The sequence below is a fragment of the Arvicola amphibius genome, chromosome 8 (assembly GCF_903992535.2).
Source record: "Arvicola amphibius chromosome 8, mArvAmp1.2, whole genome shotgun sequence".
Taxonomy (NCBI): domain Eukaryota; kingdom Metazoa; phylum Chordata; class Mammalia; order Rodentia; family Cricetidae; genus Arvicola; species Arvicola amphibius.
The window spans coordinates 94,248,722-94,267,862 of NC_052054.1; the positions used below are offsets into that span (position 1 = coordinate 94,248,722).

Consider the following 19,141-nt stretch of genomic DNA (forward strand, 5'->3'; position numbering starts at 1 on the left):
CTTCTTAACTACTCTGAATTGTTTTCAGGTGGAATTTAGCTTGGCACTTTATTGCTCTATAAGATGTACACTGGGTATGCCATGAACACAAGGACATTTTCAGTTAGCAAGTGCAATAGCTCTCAAAGGTCTAACCCTTTCTGAAGCACAGCTTAGGAACGTAAGGTTTATTATCATAATTACAATAGTAAATTGATAGTATAACACAGTAAGGCAATGTTATTCATTGCTTTTCGACTTAGCGGTTCTCAAAGATAATTCCTTGTAATTTACATTTTGTGTTAAATAATAATTTACTAATACTTTTATTCCTAGTGTTTTTTCTTTTTATTCCTCCGAAAAGCATATGTTGTTTATAATACTTAGCCATTCCAGGAAATTAAAGGAAAACAGAGATTATCTACAAACCTGAATGACAGAGTCTCTGGCCCTTGATAAAATGGTGGCATAACATTGCCTGTAGAGAAAAGTGACTTGAACATCCTAACTTGAGTTCATTGCTCCTGGGAGTTACTTGAAAGAATGGGTTATACTCTGATATCATCTGGGTTCAACCTTAACTTCCCTCTTCAAAAACAAACAAACAAACAAACAAAAAACAAAACAAAAAAATCCTTGTCCTTATCAGTCTTCAAACTCAACACTGGAGACACCTTTGAAGGTGAAGGTAAATTGTGGATCTGAGATATCAACGAATAATATAGAAATAGACAGAAGAAATGATGTCATACTTGTATTTGTTACAGGGTAGGAACTGCATTAAATAGCAGACTAGGGCTCAGTATCTCATGTGAAAAATAGGCTGGGGTGGGATATTTATTATTGATCTTGTCCTTCATGTGCTCCTGGCAAGCCTCATGCACCCTCAATATCACTGAGCACTGAAAAGTGGACAATCAATGAGATGTGCCTACCTGGATGGAGGTCTAGATCATTCCGTATTTGCGGACTATGTCCTGCATATATTTAGGAATAATTCACTATAGCACAGCACAGTTTTTAACTCAGAAACAGTGAAAAATCTTATAGAATAATTGAGAGATTCTTGGTCACTTGCCTTGAAAGCAAGCAAGGCAAACACAGCATCTGGACCAAGGTAGCAGCCAAAGAAGTGTGCTGCCCCTGAAAAGCATCACCTTGCTCACCAGGAGGAATGCCAGAGAGGAATGCAGCTTGAACCTTACTCCAGTGCATATTTTCCATAGCAACGCCAAAGCAAAAGATGCTATCTAGTCAAAATAATAAAGAATCTGGGAAACAGGGCAGGGAAAGAATGCCAATGTAAGAATAATCTGTAATAAGCAAGTAAATAAATACATCTGAGGAAGCAGACATTTAAAATTTAAAATAAGATCAATATAATCACTGAATTGGTCAAGGAGGACATTTATAGGATATGAAACAGAAAAGTGGCTATAAAGAAGAGCCAATTTTCAGTGCTAAGTATAAAGAAGACAAATGTTAAAAAGAAACAGTATGCAAACTGAATAATAAAATAAAAACAATGGAAAGACCTTGGGTGATCCAGACTAGTGTATAAACCCTCCCAGGAAGTGAAAAGGAGAAAGAGAGAAAGAAAGGAAGAAGAAAAGAAACAAAGAAAGAGACAAAGAAAGAAAGAAAGAAAGAAAGAAAGAAAGAAAGAAAGAAAGAAAGAAAGAAAGAGAGAGAGAGAGAGGGAGGGAGGGAGGGAGGGAGGGAGGGAGTGAGGGAGGGAGGGAGGGAGGGAGGAAGGAAGGAAAGAAAGAAGGAAGGAAAAGATAAAAGTCATGCAGACATAAAAACAAACACAAAGGATAAAATCAGGAGAACAACAAAAATTCAAAATTCCTGAGAGAGAAAAAATTAAATATATGAAAAGAAAAAATTGGGGTGTATGTGTGTGTGTGTGTACATCCATGTATGTGTTTGTGGTAGGGGTGGACATGTATGTTGTGGAGGCCAGAGATCAACTTCAGGTGTCATTCCAAGAGTTCTCTCCATTTTATTTTAAGTTGATCTAATGATCAACATGCTTGTGTAGCAAGCACTATACCAACAAAGTATTAGCCCTAGTCCACGAAGAAAATTATTAGAAACAGAACCAAAGAAGATGTTCCAGGATCAGCAAAAGAGAAAAGAAATCAGAAAATGCTTACAGGTTATCAACTAGATGGGCATAAAATTTCTTAGGCAGGCAACCTATAGTGAAGCTTAAGAATAGTAAAGAGAAAGAGGAAATTATTGAAGCTTTAGGAAGAAAACATTCTTCACCTCTAAAGGAACCAAAATGCAATTAGATTTTGTAACACCAGATTCTAGAATAGTATAGAGTATTATTCTCCAAATATTAAAGAAACTCACAAGCAATATCCCAGGTAAAGGATGATGTAAGCGCGTGGCAAAGGGTTATTGGTGTTCATGACTTTAGAAAGATTACTTCAAGGAATCTCAGATAAAACACTTTGCCAAGAAGAACTATAAAACACAACAGCTTTATAATAATCCTGAAAAATGGGTGCAAAGAAAAAGTTTAAAGTTCCCTATTAGAGCTTTTGGTCCTTCAAAAAAATTACTTAATAGAATTCAATGCATTTGTATAATTTTAATGTCCCAAACATACAGAAAAGAAAGCAGCAGTTTCCTTTATCTCTGATAAAGACTACCTAGTATGTAGCTTTTTATTGCTATGATAAAACGTTTTAGATAGCCAGCCTACAAGGCTATGACTGTGGCTTCAATCCATGGTCATTTGAGGTTGATGCTTTGAACTGTGGAAGTAGCTGTTGTGTCAGCAGCCCTCCCTGTCATAACCAGAAGCCAACACACAGAGACAGAAAGGTCTACTGTCCCAGGAAATGCTTCAGTGATCCACCTCAATGGACTAACCTTCTCATACGAGGCCCTGCTTCCTAAGATTGTCCACGGGGTGACAACCAAGGGTTGAACATACAGGAATTTGAAGAACATTTATGTTTTAAACCATAGCATAACTAAAATCCCAACCATTAAAACAAAAAAGCACATACATACGAACAAAAATAGTTAACAGAGAAATCCTAGAAGTATTTCTTTTGCAATTTTCAAGAACAATGCTGATTATAATAGAACTGCTCATAATACCAAAAGGCCTAACCAAGCCAATATAATACAAGCAAGAGAAACAGTGTGTATACACTCTCAGGAGGAAGCAACCATTCTTTCTGAAGATTAAGTGATTACAAGGGACAGAAACCTACAACCAAAAGAGAGTTACTCATCGAACTAAGATCTCCTGTACAAATCGGCTATCTAATACGATATGTAGAACCCTGAAAACATACACACAAGTAACACTATGAAGACAGATTAGGTTATATTTAGTGATATATATGTATACACATATACATTTATATGAATGTAACAACAATTATTGAAAAGATATGCTATGAATTTGAGAGAGCAAAGACTGGCATATGGGAGGGTTACGAGGAATGAAGAGGAAAGGGGAGATGATATAATTATAATCTTGAAAATAATATAACTTTCTAATAGTCAACAGTATGTATTTATGCAAGCAACAAGAAAAGGGAAAAGTCCATGTGATTAACTATAGCCACAAAAATTCTAAGTGTTTAGAATTAATCTGTCAAATAATGAAAAACTTATGGAAAAATGTTAGTCTCTCTAGGTATGTAAAAGAAGAACTTGGATAGATATGCAGCTCGGTATAGAGTACTGTGTGCTGTATTGAAGGCATTAGGTTCAATCCAGTATAATGGAGGAAACTAAAGGCCTGGAAATAAACACCATCTTATGCATTTATGTGTAAAAAAATGTGTAAAAAGCTTAATTCTCCCAAAATCACTTCAAGAATTCAATGATACCATAATAAAACTTAATTAAATGTACAGGTATTTTGGAAAACTTACAAGCATCCAAAAGATTAACTATCTTTAATTGGATGCACTATTCACCAATAGGGCAAGTTGGCAAAAAAAACATTTTTTACCAGATATTAAGATATATTCCAAACTCATAAGAACAGGTAAGAATGGAACTCTTTTGTAGGAACATAGAGCACATTAGTAATCTGCAAAGGACTAGAAAGTTCCAAAAATACCCAAATATTCATCAAAGCTTTGATACATTGTGTTCTGTACACATTATTCTATATACAGAGGTGGACGTAGGTTGTACTAGGCCTCAATTTTAAAGGTAAAAGTAATGTCATTAAAAAAATTATAGACAAATTTTCCCACTAATCAAAACAAAGGTAAATTTTGCCAACAAAATGTTGTTTCAAATTCAATAATATTTATGAAAAGTATCATATAATTGCAAGCTTTGATGGGCATAATGGTAAGAAAATGATAATTTTTGTACACTCTTACTGGGATATAGGATGCTTGGCAAGCAATCTGCACTTCCTAGTGAAGTACCTTATAAATCTTATGTCCTAAAAGCTGTACTTCTGGACAGAGAAACCAAAAACTACTTAAGGGACAAATACAAGGGCATTCGTGCAGTATTTTATGTGGTAGAAAGGAATGTGAGTCAGCCGGGTGACCGTCACTAAGGGAATATGTAAAGCTACGTTGGAATACACACACACTCTGCATTTCTATTCACTTTCAAACATCACAAATAGATTTTTTTAAAGACAGTTTCAATTTGGAAACAAAAGAAAAGACAAGGAAAAACAGAAGAGGGAGATGGGGGAGAGAATCAGGCAAGCATACAGAAAAACAGTATGACATCATTTACATAACGTAAGAAGACATACACACACAAAACAGTATGGGCGCATTCCCATATCAAGCCCATTTTGTGAGTTCCTCTTGTAAAAGAGAAAATTGTTGTACGTGAAGAAATAATTTTAAAACAAAGCAAGGAACTCATAACTCCAGAGACAATCCGGTGGCATAGTCTAAACATTATGATGGGCACTCTGTCCTTGATTTAACAGCAACAAAAAAAAGGCTCCTTGAATGGAGACTACCATAACCCAACTGCAAGCTAGAGCCTCGTTCTGAAATATGTAGGCAGTAATGGTCAAAGAAAGTTGAGCAAAGTAAACAGGGTTACCCAGAAGCACTGATTCCGTAAGAGCATCCTTGTCTGTGACATTGATTCATATTTACGGACATCAAATCACTTTTCAGAGAACGCTGAAGTCATGTCACAGCCAGGTGTTCAAGCCTCAGGGGGCAACTCTTAAATGTGGAATGATGAGTGATACCTCCCTATCTGTAGTGTTGATCAACTTTCTTCAGCTCTCCATGTTGTATTTTTCACAACCAGCCTGACATCAGGACACAGCCAGCATCTTTCTATTTTTGGTGTTGTTTCTTGAAGGTCTCATGCATGTCTCTAATGATTCTTGTTGTTTTCGTCCCCTTCCTCCCGCTGAACCCTCTTCTTCAGCCCAGAATTTTAAAGAGTTGGCCAAACAGTTACAGCCCTATAACTAAAAGTCTTACTTTGTTATCTTATCTCAACAGAGTAGCACGAGAAACTCTTATTTTGTAATTGGCATTATTAGTCATAGTACTATACACACCCCTGCACAAATGACCTTTATTCTGGTGATGAGGAAAGCAAAACTGATTGTTGAAAGGCACTCAGTGTCATACTGAAAATGACCACACCTGTATGTGACTCTTTGGGGCTTTCTAAGCTCACTTGCGTTTTGAGACGAGTTCTCATTGTTTGGCCCAAAGGCGACCTTCAGCTTGGGATCCTCTTGTTTTGGCTTCAGCCATCTGTGCTGGAATTACAGGTTTACAGCAACACACTCTACTGAGTCTTTATTTAGATTGCCCCATACAGTGGTTTTGGTTTATTTTTAATGGAGCTGTTTACTAGCAGATTCGAAGAGGAGATTTAAGCACCAATCTGGGAGGTAAGAGAAGACCCTGAAGCTCAGTGAGCGGGCAAGTGTCGGCTCCATCAGGCCTTTGTTTCAGTAAAGTGCAGGCTTTAGTAAAAGCAAACGCTGAAGTGCCTCTGGAGGCCAGGTTCTCGGCTGCTGAACACGGTGCAAGCCCTCGGGGACAGAAGGCATCTTGCACATTTCTGCACTTGTGAGGGCGGTAGAGTTTGTCTGGCAGCGGAGGTGTGACTCCGACACAGCTTAAGATTGGTGGCATAATAAGACAGTGAGCCAAGGAGAAAGTGTGAATTAGAAAAAGAAATTATTTTTCTGTTCCCTGTAGCTGCAAATAACCTCACCGAATGCTACACTTCCAATCATGGGCCAACATGTGAGGGGGAAGATGTTTCTGGGGAGCTTTTGTTTTGAAGGACTTTGTCACGAAAGAACTGGGGTGGGTAGAGATGTGTTTGAAAACTTCTTTATCTCACGAAACTGATAATTTTATTGACTCTGTCACTTCAGGCTGTACATAGTCACCTTTCTGCATGCTTTATCCCACCCACTACTGAAAGCAAGCAGGATGCTCAGTAGATACAGGCAATGGTTGTCTACTTCGATTCCCAGGCTCACGAAATTGATCCGCAGAAGTAGTAACATGGGGTGAGGGAACTAAGAGTTTCTTTCTTAACTGAATTATGTTGAGGTTAAAAATAAATTTGGTCAAAGGAAACTAAATCACAGATGAAGAAATGAAGATATATTATGGTTGGTGGCAAAGACCAAGTAGCAGGGTCTCATGGAGCCAGAAGTGCCTGCGGGCTTGAAACTGCAATTGTATTTGGACATCATCTAAGAACTTGCTGCAGACATAGGCTGTCAAGGCTTAGGCTGCACCTACTGAATGCAGGCACACCGTTTAATTTGTGTTAGTTTTTAAGTCCCAAATTAAGACAGTTCCTAATATCAGGCTTAGTCTGTTAATAAGCACAGGAGGTTTTAAACGTTGACACTTAAAAGTTTAGTTCTTTCAGTGCACAAATGACAATGACTACAGAATCAGATTCTCTCTCTGTCTCTCTGTCTCTCTGTCTCTCTCTGTGTCTCTGTCTCTCTGTGTCTCTCTCTCTCTCTCTCTCTCTCTCTCTCTCTCTCTCTCTCTCTCTCTCTCAACACAGTATCAAAGTCTAAAGTCTCACTCCAGCTCTTCTGTGAATGTCAAGCCCAAGTCCTCTGGGCCCCGAGTAGCATGTGGTAAAGAAGATAAAAGTACCCTCTCCCGACAGCTGTTTAGAGCTCAGCAACTCCCCATGCATCAGGCTCATGCCCTTGCTCTGGGTATGAGAAACTTTTTTCTCACATGATGAAGCCATGCTGCATCAGGGCCAGCTGCATCCTTGCCCCAGAGAGGATTTTTCATGGTGCACCAAGTTATGTTTATGACCAGGCTGAAGCCCAAGCTGAGTCTGATCGGTATCAGAGAAACTCGCATGCAGTCTGTGTAAGCAAGAGGAAAATGACCTCAGGGGCAGCCCACTGCAGCAGTCCATAAATAAATTGGCAGATGTGTCAACCGAGCACATTAGTCCAGGAGTGCAGTTCTTTGGGGACTACAGTCCAAAGACAAAGACATTCGTGGGTTGCCGGTCAATCTGGAGCATTTCTTTTAATTTTTCTGGATGCGTTTTTGACAGGCGCTTAAGGGCAGTTCAATAAATTAAAATGTATTTACATGGCAATGAAGAATTATCTTGACATCCTGAGAGTTATTTAATTACCAAGGTGCTTCATGTGCTGCTAAAGTTAAGACTGTGTCAGCCTTTCTGGGACAAATCTTTATTTTCAGGGCCATGTGGCTCAGCCAGGAATGATCCCCTGGGTTGGAGCTTGTCAGTTATGGAAGATGAGTCTCCTTGCTGACCCCCATTTCCATAGACAGCTCTAAACAGATCGGTAATCTCAATGTCAACCATCATGATGAAGTCAGCGCTGCCAAGGCCAAATGTCCGCCTTCAGGGATGTGGCCTCCCACTCAGAGGAATTGTAAATGAAGTCATTGCCCATTTGCAATCTTCAAAGTGTGTCAGGGTTGCTGTCTGTCTGCCCGGCATTCAGAGAGCTGTCTTACAACATCAAAAGGTAGGTGTGCCGTCTCCATGCTGGCAGTCGCAAAGCACAGTAGGTAAGCAGTGACCCCATGTTAACAGGGACAGAGCCAATTTCCACAACCTGTACTGTATACCAGTTCTGTGTCCCAGAAGTCCAGCCAGGAAGATGTTCCGAGAGAGACAGGAACTGGAAGCTCAGGATAAAGTCACACATGCATCTGGATTCAGAAAAGGGGCAGTACCTAAGACCACCCAGAACTGCTATTTCCAAACTCAAGGGTTTTGATAAGCTGCAGTTTCGGCAAGAGAGGTAGGTAGTGATCTAGACTCTCCCTCTGGCTAAATCAGACTAAGGAGGCTAATTATTGCAAATAGAAGTGAGGTAGACAATCGAGGTGCACACACACCCCTACACTTCTTCTAAGGTAGTAAATCAAGATGTTTAAGGAATTAGGTTGATGCTACATCAGTAACATTGCACAGACTTGTCTCTGTCATCAGAGCCCTTGTGGCTGTGATGAAGGAGCGTTACACAGTTCAGGAAACCTGGATCCAGCTGTGAGATAATTGTGGTTCTTATATTCTTCATAAACACATAGGAATGAATTTCTGAGAAAATTGGTTTAATCCAGTGGCAGGATTCTGTTTCACTGCTTCAGAAACTCTGACTGTTTCTCCATCCATTACTTCTGCATAGACCCTGTCCCTCCAGAAGATTATAAAATATTAAGCCACTGAACTAGCTATCCTCAATTCATGCCTGTAGGTCCAGACATCTTGACGCTGGTGGTGGGATCCGACATAAGCCGCTGTCCCAATACTCCGTGGCCCACCTGTCGCGGCTACCTGCATAAGAGGACTCACTCGGGCTTTGTGAAGGGCTGGAGAAAGAGGTGGTTTGTGTTGAAGCATGACGGCTATCTCCTCTATTACAAACACAGAAAGGTAATGACTGATAAGGGTAAAAATAAAGAACACTGGGAAGTAAAACCTCCTTGAGCTATTCCATGCCAAGAATTGTCCTTCAGTAAATTATAAGGCAGGACTCTGGAAATAGTAATTTCCTTTCTGACTGCGCAAGAATTGTTCTTTCTTCAAAAGTCAAAAAATGTTAACATATGCTCCCTTCAGCTGCATAAATCAAGGCATACGTTTCTTCTCTTTTGCTTCTGTTTTCATCCTCTATGAAAATTTTCTTATCACTGTAAAGAAAATAAGAACCAAAGATAATTTTTCTAGTACCATTGGTAAACAAAGTGGATCTGTAAAAGCATAGCTCTTGAAGCCACAGTGTAGGCAGTGGACCATGGGAGGTAGAACTCAGTGCTGTTGAGGCTGCTGAGGTAGAGAACTAAACAAGTCACCTAGAATACCTATTTCGTTGTCCAGATTTCATGAGACCAATGACATCCAACTTGGCATGAAGGCTGGGGTAGCATAAAGAATGTCCCCAAAGTTGTGCTAAGGCAGCGCTCCTCCCAGATGATTGTGACTGAGTGAGTCTGAGATGGGTCCGTGCACTTGCAGGGACCTTCTTTACAGTTTACATCTTGGTACCGTGTGTGTTTTCTCACCCAGATGCAATCCGGTGTCTGATTTTGCTAAGTGAATGCAAACATGCTTAAAGCTAACAGCAGCGATTTCATACAGAACTCCCACTTCCTAACTTCCCACGAAATAGTCTCAGCAGCTGTCAGTGGTCAAATAGACTCCCTGTCCTAAAGAGCACATGCACTCCCTCACCCAACAAAGGATGCACTGTGCCCCACAGCCTTGTGAGCTTTTGACTCCACTCCAGGGACATGCATGACCCACCTCTAATCGGGGTCAACAAAAGAATTTTGGCTATTTACCTCGTTCATGACACAATCTTATTTTTTTCTTCTGCCTTTATTTTACGTTTTGTGTGTGCACGCGCGCGCGTGTGTGTGTGTGTGTGTGTGTGTGTGTGTGCGTGTGTAAGAGAGAGAAAGAAAGAGAGAAGGGGAGGGAGGAAGAGCTTTTGCACACTAGCACATGTGCATACATGCACTTGGGTGCATATATAAACAAACTTAATTTCTTCGCGAAAAAAAAAACAGAAAAGAAATCAGTGTATTGTGAAAGTGAGATGTGTCTGGTGCTGAATGACTGTGGAGACTTTCTATTCCTGCGTTATGAGCCACTTCCTCGTGACATTCTGTGAACTGCTCTGCCTTTCCTAGGAAAGTGAACCGTCCAGCTTTTTTGAGAAACTTTGTCTCCCTCCAGTGCAGGAAAATAAAATTTCCTCTAAACAAGATGAGAAATTATTATCTATCCTCGGTTTCTATTTTCTTGAGTATTAACGTGGAACAGCAAGAAATTCTCAGTCTAGAAAACATTTGTGGAAACACTGGACACGAGTTTCCAATCTGTGAAAACATGTACATTCCTGTTTCAGAAGCCCGGAAGAGTCCTTGAACAATGCCTGCAGTTTCCTTCCCCACATCCTCAATAGGCAAGAGTGTAACCCTAGAAATTTGATGACCTTTTTTGTTTTTAAGATTTTAAGGTAATTCTAGTTTGTAAATTGAGTAAATACTGTGTGTATTCCAACTTAAAGTAAATAACAACAATAATAATAATAATAATAATTAATTGACCTTGCACACTATCCTCTGGAGACTGTAATCTTGAAGTTGTCTCTCTTGCCTTACATTAGTTAATCAATTTCTGTCTCCTCTTATAAAATAGGGATCATCGTAAGTGTTAGTTTTTATGCTCTTCTTCAACAAAATATTATAAGAAATGTCTTTGAGTTAATCATCTCTTATTTTAAGATCTCCAATTGCTGGGATCCAGCAGGGTCCTAGTATTTCCAATTTGGATTTGCTATGTGACAGTCAGGGCACTGGTGCTGTTTAGCTTCTGTGGTGTTCTTTTGACTCTTTGAATTAAATGCATTCAGATGAAGAATGTGTGGCATAATTTACCACAATCCCCACTACTCTTCATTGATTGGTCTACTTTTTTTTCTTACCTACCAAACTTTTGGCATTTGAAAGTATGAAGCCTGGAGTAGAGGGTATGTGACATTTTTAAGCCATAGTAGTAATTTTAGTTAAATTTGTAACACTCCCATCTGTTCCTAGTCTTCTTTGGGGATCTCGTAATTAGCACACAGGTAAAAAAAAGCTGTTGTGAGAAATGTAATTGTGGCTGTCATTGCTACATCAGCTTTCGACATGACTATGGGAGAGTATGAAAAGCTATCATTATTTCATTTTTAAAGATCCCAAATCAGGTGCCTTATACTGGTACCCATTCCAGAACACATTATGCCTGATCTGTAAAACAGATAGCAGTGTCTGAGAAGAGCTAATGAGGCATACAAAGTACATAACTGAATAAATTAGCAGAAAATGCATTCACCCATTCAGAAGTTAGTCACGCAGCAAATATTATGGGATACTTTTTAAAATGCCACGAATTATGTAAGCACCACGAAGAAAGCAAACAAGCATGGTGCCCGCCCTGTTGGTGCTTATAGTGCCATGTAAGAAGCCAAGGTAAGAAAACAAATCCACAAGTAAATACGGAATTTTATTAGTATTACAAATAAAAGTAAACATAGAATAGTTACAGCATTTTGAATCAAGTGCTATCATGCTGCTCCCAGCTGCCGACTTGTTAAACCTTGATAAGGAATAACTCTAGGGTATAAGAAGAGTTGGGTATTTTTCAAAAAGGGTCTATCCCAGGAAGGACAAACGCAGAAGGGGTCCGTTCCCTTTCCAAAGCTGGGGTTCCAGGGAAAGATGAGGTTAATCAGCTGGACGGCCTGCAGCTCACTGCTTTGCCAGGCCAGAACAGTCTACGGTCTGGGTACAAACAGAAAGCAACCCTTCGGGGCCCCACAGGGCAGAAAACTTTCAGTTGGTGCCTGGTGCAGTTATGGTAGAGGAATGAGAATGCTAGTGTGGCTGAAAGACCTGAAACATGAGAAGTCCTTGTGGCCAAGTCTCCCAAAAGAAGTAGTTTAAGGATTATGGAGACAAACCTCAGGGAAGAGGAAAGGAAGCAGGGAAAATCAGGGTCTCGGAGTGTACAGAAGATCTGCAGTGTGTCCATATGGTAAGGGTCACAGAAAGGCGAACGTCTGAGTCTGCTAAAGTGGCAGGCTCCAGGGGACTGAAGGCCGGAATAAAGCACCTTCTGCTGGTTACAAACCTACTGTAGAGCTACTGGACAGAGCAAGTGGCTCCCTCCCTTGCAGTGTTCATCTAGCGCCCTCTGCTGAGAAATCTTAGCACGACGGTGCTTGAACAGAGCTAGGCAATGAAATGAATTCATTAAAAAAGAAAAATACAGACAGCAAGGGGGGATCAGAAGCTGAGACACACCTAGAGCACTAAATTGACAATTGGAAAAAGAATGAAAACTGAGTAATGTGAATATACAACTAATTCTTTGGAGGGTGTGTATGGAAACCGGACACTGGAACAAATGTCCTCGTTGGGGCTGAGTGCAAATCAAGACCCAATGGGAGTGCTCCTAACCTGTACCCCTTCCAGCTCTGAAGCCTTGTATCCTTTTAAGAACACTGGTTGTAATCATGAGCAGAATGTCTAGTAGGAAGGGGAGTGTGTGTGTGTGTGTGTGTGTGAGAGAGAGAGAGAGAGAGAGAGAGAGAGAGAGAGAGAGAGAGAGAGAGAGAGAGAGAGCATGTCTATGTAGGGAAGGATAGAACATTTCAGCAGAGACCCAAGAATTCAGTAGAAGTTAGCAAGACAGAAAATTTGTATAAACATTTGTTATCCAGACCAAGATAGTCACTTCATGATCATCTTTTGACTAAAATGGAAAATACCCTAGGTCGTGGAATTTTTCTCAAGTTTATTCTGACAGTTTTGGTGAAAATGAATTAGAGGGTTACATCCTCTAATGGGTTGGGAACAGCCCCAAGAAAGCCAGGGCTGCCGCTGAGGCAACAGGCTTTAGTAGTCCTGGCCAGGTAAAAATAAAATAAAATAAACTCTCCAAAGATGTTTCAGGACAAAAATCAGAATCATTAACAGAATATGGTAAGTCATTTTACCATATATAGCACCTCACAAGCCACAGATATGTATTTCTCATAGTACTGGAGAAGGAGCTAAGTCCTAGAGCAAATCACCAGTAGATTCAACATCTGGTGAGGGTACACATCCTGCCTTTTTAAGGTGTCATCCTCTCAATGTGTCTTTGCATGGAAAAGGGGGGAGGGAAAGAGTCTTGGTAGCTGAACAGGTCCTAAACTCGTTCATGAGTTATCACTTGTGTGACCTAATCTACCAAGAATCCTACCTCCAAATTCCTACACACTGAGAATTAGATTTCAGCATATGAATGCAAGAAACCCAAATATTTAGCTTATAGCCTAAGAGAAGTAGTATGGATGACTCCCAGTTTCCTAGAAAGCATAATTGATGAAGTAAAATTTTAATGATTTACTGAAGTATGAGTAGATCTGAAGTTTAGGTTGACTGTATATTGTATATTGTTTATTATTATCGGTGTGCCTTTGTAGGATAATCAAGTTTAGAATTAGGAAGAAATTATATATACATATGTATTATATAAATTATGTATATGCTATAATGTGGTAGATGGTAAATGTATTCAGCTAAAGAAGTTGACAAAGGTATTAAGGAAGCCTTTCTTTAATTTGGGCTTTGAGGGTCTGCAGAGAAGGAGGTTGGCAAGGCAAAGAAGCAGAAGCAAAGCCCAGGGAAAATGTGTCATAAAATAATACAAGATTGCAGTTTCAGAAAGGAAGGCCTCTACCAGGAGGCCACACTAAAAGATCATCTTGCCAAAAGCAGTCTGCATATTATAAACTGAGTTTGGAAGGAACAAACTAACACGAGTTAAATGTTGAAAAAAAAAAAACATTCAAAGTCCAGACTTTATCAAAAAGTTTGACAGTGAAAGAGATGTGACTACTAGGGTAACCAAAGAATATTTAGTCCATTTACAGTTAGTGTAATTACCAATACAACTGAATTTTAAAATGCTATTACTATTTTGCTTCCCATGTTGCTCTTCACTTCTATATTTATTTTCCGTTTTTACCTTTCAGCAAATTAGTTTTTATTGTATTATTTTAATACCTATCTAAAAGATTGCCCTACACTGTTAAAACTATTAGAGTCTGATACAAAAGAGGATGTGTATTTTATAACATTACCTATAGTGTTTTATGGGCATTCTGGCATTCAATTTAACTATATCCTTCATAATTTGTTCATAATATCATATATTTTAGTTTTATATAGATTGCAAATCTACGAGATATTGTTAATATTCTTTTATACTCCTAACATTATAGTCACTTCATTTTTAACTATATTCTTACCACATTCAACTATACGTCCTTCTTTCCTGGGTCTTCAAACATTTGAATTCAAATCATTCTTCTGTTACAGCATTTTTAGCGAGTGACCATCAGTTTATCTTTCCTTAGACCTTTCAGATTCTTAAATTAGTTACAGAATCCTCAATTTGGTAGTTATTTCTTTCCAGTGAATTTTGAATGGGTCTCTTTTCTGTGACACTAATAAGCTAACTTGTCCATAGAAACAGGAAATTCCAAAAGAGCAGCCTCCGACATGTGCTGTATGTGTCTTTGGCTTGCTTCCAAGCTACAGTTAATAGCTAATTTGCTCCACGAAGCTCTCAATTTAAATCTTGCATTTTTACTTTACTCCCCATTTGATTCTCTTTTACAGCCTCTTGTTTATGCTGCAGTTATCAATCTGGCCTTTTTATTTCTTTGGACATACTTATCATAGTCATATTAAAGTCTATTTGTAATCATTCCTTTATCTACGTTCTCAGTAAATCTTCCTACCTTCTTCTGTATTCTTTGCAAACTTGTTCCAGTCATAAAAGATAAGAGTGCTGGAGACTCCTGTGCCCCCACAATCTTATCAGTTAGAAGGAATGGAAAAGTCAACCTTCAGTTCCTGTGAGGGTTGACCTTTGCTCCAATACCCTTACTTTCAGTGTCATTCATTAGAGCCTTATTTCCAGGACCGCCTCTTTTTTAAGTTACCTTTAAAAATATTTTTATTAATTCTTTTGAGCATCTCATAATGTCCTCCTTACCTCTGTCTTACCATAGCTCCGCTCACCTTCCTATCCAGCCACTTATGAGTCCCCCCAGCCACAGAGCCTGTGTATGTTGTTTAACTATTACTGGGAGTAGAAGGGTCTACAGGACCACCTCTTGGATAGTCTCTCAACTCCGTGAGTCTACTGGATGCTCTGCTCATTTCTCAGCCTTTTCAGATGGCAGTCATCCTTACATTAAGCTAATTCCTGCTAGACTCTGGCGTCATTAGTCTTCACTGTCCTCCTAACTCCCTGAGATATTTGAAAAGTGTTTATATACTCGAGCTTTCCCTGGCTTTTTTTCTAGCAGTCAAATTGATACTAATCAAGTCTGACATGATTAGAGAGAGAACGTGAGTCACAGCTGAGATGGAAGGTGTATGAAGGCAGAGCTGGCTTTCGGAATGAGTTCTAAGTTGTCAGACATTCGTTTCAATATGAATGCTGTCAGGGAGTACTTAAGGCTAGCAGAGGGGAAAAAATGGAGGTACAAAAGAAGAGGGAACGCAAACAGATATATTTACCATCGATCAAAGAAAGTAGGTTGCATCTAGCCCCTCACTGAGAGCAGAAGGTTAGATTCCATAAAGGAGACAACTGATTTTTCAAGCCGGCTCCAAACAAGAGGAGGCATTCCTCATGCCTTGCTCAGAACAAACCACTGTTTGTTGTGTCTTATGAATCTCTATGCTCAAACCCGAATGTGGGGGTGGGTTTAGGACCTGGAGGCACGGCATCCATGAGGCCTTGCAGATGCTGAGAGAGATAAACACTGTTTTGCTTAAAATGCTAGGCTGTGTTTCAAAAGCCGTGCTATGTGCTGTGTTGGGGGAGTAGTTTGATGGTGTCATGGCATACAGTGAGAGGAGAATTTATTATGAACAGGAAGTAAAACTCAGAGCATGAAATAGTACCAATTCATTGATGTAGCTTAAATATCTCTTGTAAACTAAGACTACTCGTTTGTATTTATAAATGCAAAGTGAATCATAAAGTGATGCAATTCAATTTTTTTTTTCTGATTCTAAGGATCCAATCCAGGGCCTTGTGCCTGCTAGGCAGATACTCTGCCGTTAAACTACATTTCCATGTACTTTGCAAGTCCGCCAACTGCGAAGACTACATGTGGGCAGCGTAGAGAAACAGATTAATGTGGGCCCTAAAGGTCAGTCTAGTTTTGCAGCCCACAATAACACAATGAAGAATTTATGTCACGATCCGGGTTAACTAACAGTTCCCAGAAAAATATGGAATTCTTGGGCCTAATCCTGAAGTTCATCAGGGGAAAACCAGGGCCAAAGAATGTCCTTGACTAGACGGTAAAAGGAGGCAACACAGCTGGTTTCCATAGATACCTAAACTTTCATTTGTCACCTTAAATACAACTATTAGACATCCAGGTGACAAAGTGGTGAAGACAGGAAAGTGAGCACGTGATAGGAATGGGCTACCAGCATGTAAGAGGAAACGGTACTTACCTGGTAAGTGTTCTACGTGGATTAAGTTAGGAGATAAATCAGGGGCTGGAGAGATGGCTCAGAGGTTGGGAGCAGTGTCTGCTCTTCTGGAGGTCCTGAGTTCAGTTCCCAGCAACCACAGGGTGGCTCACAGCCATCTGTGCTGAGATATGGTGCCCTCCTCTGGCCAACAGGGATAAGGATGGACAGAACGCTGTATACATAATGGATGAACAAATCTTTAAAAAAGAGAGATAAATCAGTTATTACAGGGCATGGTGCATGATTTCAAACACTATGCTAGGATTGTAATAAGAGAACGGGGTGAAATGGAAAGAGAAGATTTGCTTTTCTAAGAGGTCCTAGAAATTTCTTCTCACAATGCCAAGCATCCATCTAGAACTTCTGTTCCATTATTGTGCCTACATGGAAATAAATTGTGCTTGTAGACCACAAACCCTGACCTAACCCTCCAAAGGCACATCTGAAGGCCTTACTGTCACCCTGCTTCTATGTCTCTATTCCAGACCCAAGCTTACTCTGGTTGCCTATCCCACTTGCTCACATATCTTGACAGAATTCTTCAGAACAGGGCTTCTTCCCAATTGGAACTCAATTTTAACCCCCAAATTTTTTGTGTGAGCCTGGATTCAGGAAATACATAAAATAGGTACACAAATTAAACACTTACTGGTAATAAATATTAAAGAACATCATTCTAAACCCATTTCTTATATACATATAATTTTACTGTTTACTAAAAATGGAAGAAAATTTTGATAGCAATGAAATGGGTGTGATCCTTTATTTTCACATGAAAATTCAATCTTAGACAGATCAGTGGTACACTCTTGTATCTCAGCTCTTGGGAAGCAGAGGCAACCAGGTCTAGTCTAACTAAGTTAGAGCCAGCCTGATCTAGTGAGTTCCAGGCCAAGCAAATTTACAAACTAAGACCCTGGAGAAAAAAGAAAAAAGGAAGGAAGAAAGGAATTAAATAAGAAAGGAAGGAAGGAAGAAAGGAAGAAAGAAAGAAAATAAAGGAAGGAAGGGAAGAAAGGAAGGAAGGAAGGAAGAAAGAAAGAAAGAAAAAAGAAAGAAGAAAGAAAGAAAGAAAGAAAGAAAGAAAGAAAGAAAGAAAGAAAGAAAGAAAGAAAGAAAGAAAGAGGAAGAAAGAAAAAAGAATTGAATATTTGGTGCTCCAATGTATAGAACAGCTTAATTTCTCAGGGTTGACGGATATTTTGAGTTTATAATCATGAATGGTGAGATTGTTGCTTCATATAAATGCAAAGTTCAAGATGGCAAAAATATATTTAGGGTCATTTCAGAATTGTTGAAAATTCTGTCTTAATGACAAGTCGAAACTGTGCTAACATTTTAAAAATGAAATTCAAGTCAGTAATTAAAACAAAAAAATTAAAAATTAGACATTCTAATGAAGTACAAAATATAACATTTGACACTTTCTACCTGAGGAATGATGGTTTAAAAAATATCATTTTAAAAATTAAATCCTTCTACTTCTGTAAGAGCAGAAACCTCTGTACTTATAGTAAATACACTGTAATTCAAAATATGCAGTAGTCTCGAATCTGAGGCTAAGGTGTTCGGGGCAATGTCTGTTGGCACTGGGTGGTGTAATGGTATGTCCAGAACCAAGTGTACAGAACCAAACGGCAAAGAAGATGCAGGTGTCGGCAGACCCTACTACAAACACCCAGATTCACTACATGTTCATTTTCCTGTAAAATTCTGGTTTAATGCCATTGGAAGCCTTTTGCTCTTGCCTTCGGTTTTCTGCCCCCACATTCAGTTAAAATTAGGCTGCCAAGAAAGATCTAATAGGTTGCCAAGAAAGGTCTAAATCTACAAGAAGAGAAGTTAGAAAAGTATTAAGTAAAAGCTGAGCTCATCGTTTTCTGAGATCTCGGTAGTAAACGAAAGAAATACACAGTGGAGAAACACTTGCAGCACTCAGAATGAAGTGGGCAGGTGGATTTGGGTATGTTTTGCACTTCAGTATCTTTTTTATTTTGCCTGTTTAAGAATTTTATTTTTTTGGTTTTTTTTGGTTTTTTTTCTCATTTTTTATTAAAGATTTCCATCTCCTCCTCTCCTCCTCCCCCTTCCTTCCCCTCCCTTCCACCCATACCCCCACTCCGCCCCTCTCCAGGTCAAAGAGCCATCAGGGTTCCCTTCACTATGTTAAGTCCAAGGTCCTCCCAACTCCCCCTAAGTCCAGGAAGGTGAGCAACCAAGCTGACAAGGCTCACAGTGAGCCCGTCCATGCTTAAGAGTCCAAGCCCATTGCCGTTGTCCTTGGTTTCTCAGTCCTCCTCCACTGTCAGCCACATTCAGAGAGTCTGGTTTGGTCACTTGTTCCGTCAGTCCCATTCCAACTGGACTTGGTGATCTCCTGTTAGTTCTGTCCCACTGTCTCAATAGGTGAACGCACCCCTCACGGTCCTGACTTCCTTACTCATGATCTCCCTCCTTTTGCTCCTCATCAGGTCCTTGGGAGCTCAGTCCGGTGCTCCAGTTTGGGGCTCTGTCATTTTCTCCATCCAACGCCAGGTGAAGGTTCTCACTCAGGATGGTGTTTTCTATTTCCATCCATTTGCATG

The 19,141-nt window shown here is 39.6% G+C and overlaps 1 protein-coding gene across 4 annotated transcripts in view; it reads left to right on the forward strand.

The window, feature by feature from the left end:
* The window catches only part of LOC119820369, a 131,907-nt gene that overhangs the window by 66,313 nt on the left and 46,453 nt on the right, over positions 1-19,141 (forward strand). For all 4 annotated transcript variants that reach the window (XM_038338602.1, XM_038338604.1, XM_038338605.1 and 1 more), the window contains one exon: positions 8,708-8,886. In XM_038338602.1, the coding sequence (XP_038194530.1) occupies positions 8,708-8,886 (179 nt within the window). The remainder of the gene's footprint in view (positions 1-8,707; positions 8,887-19,141) is intronic.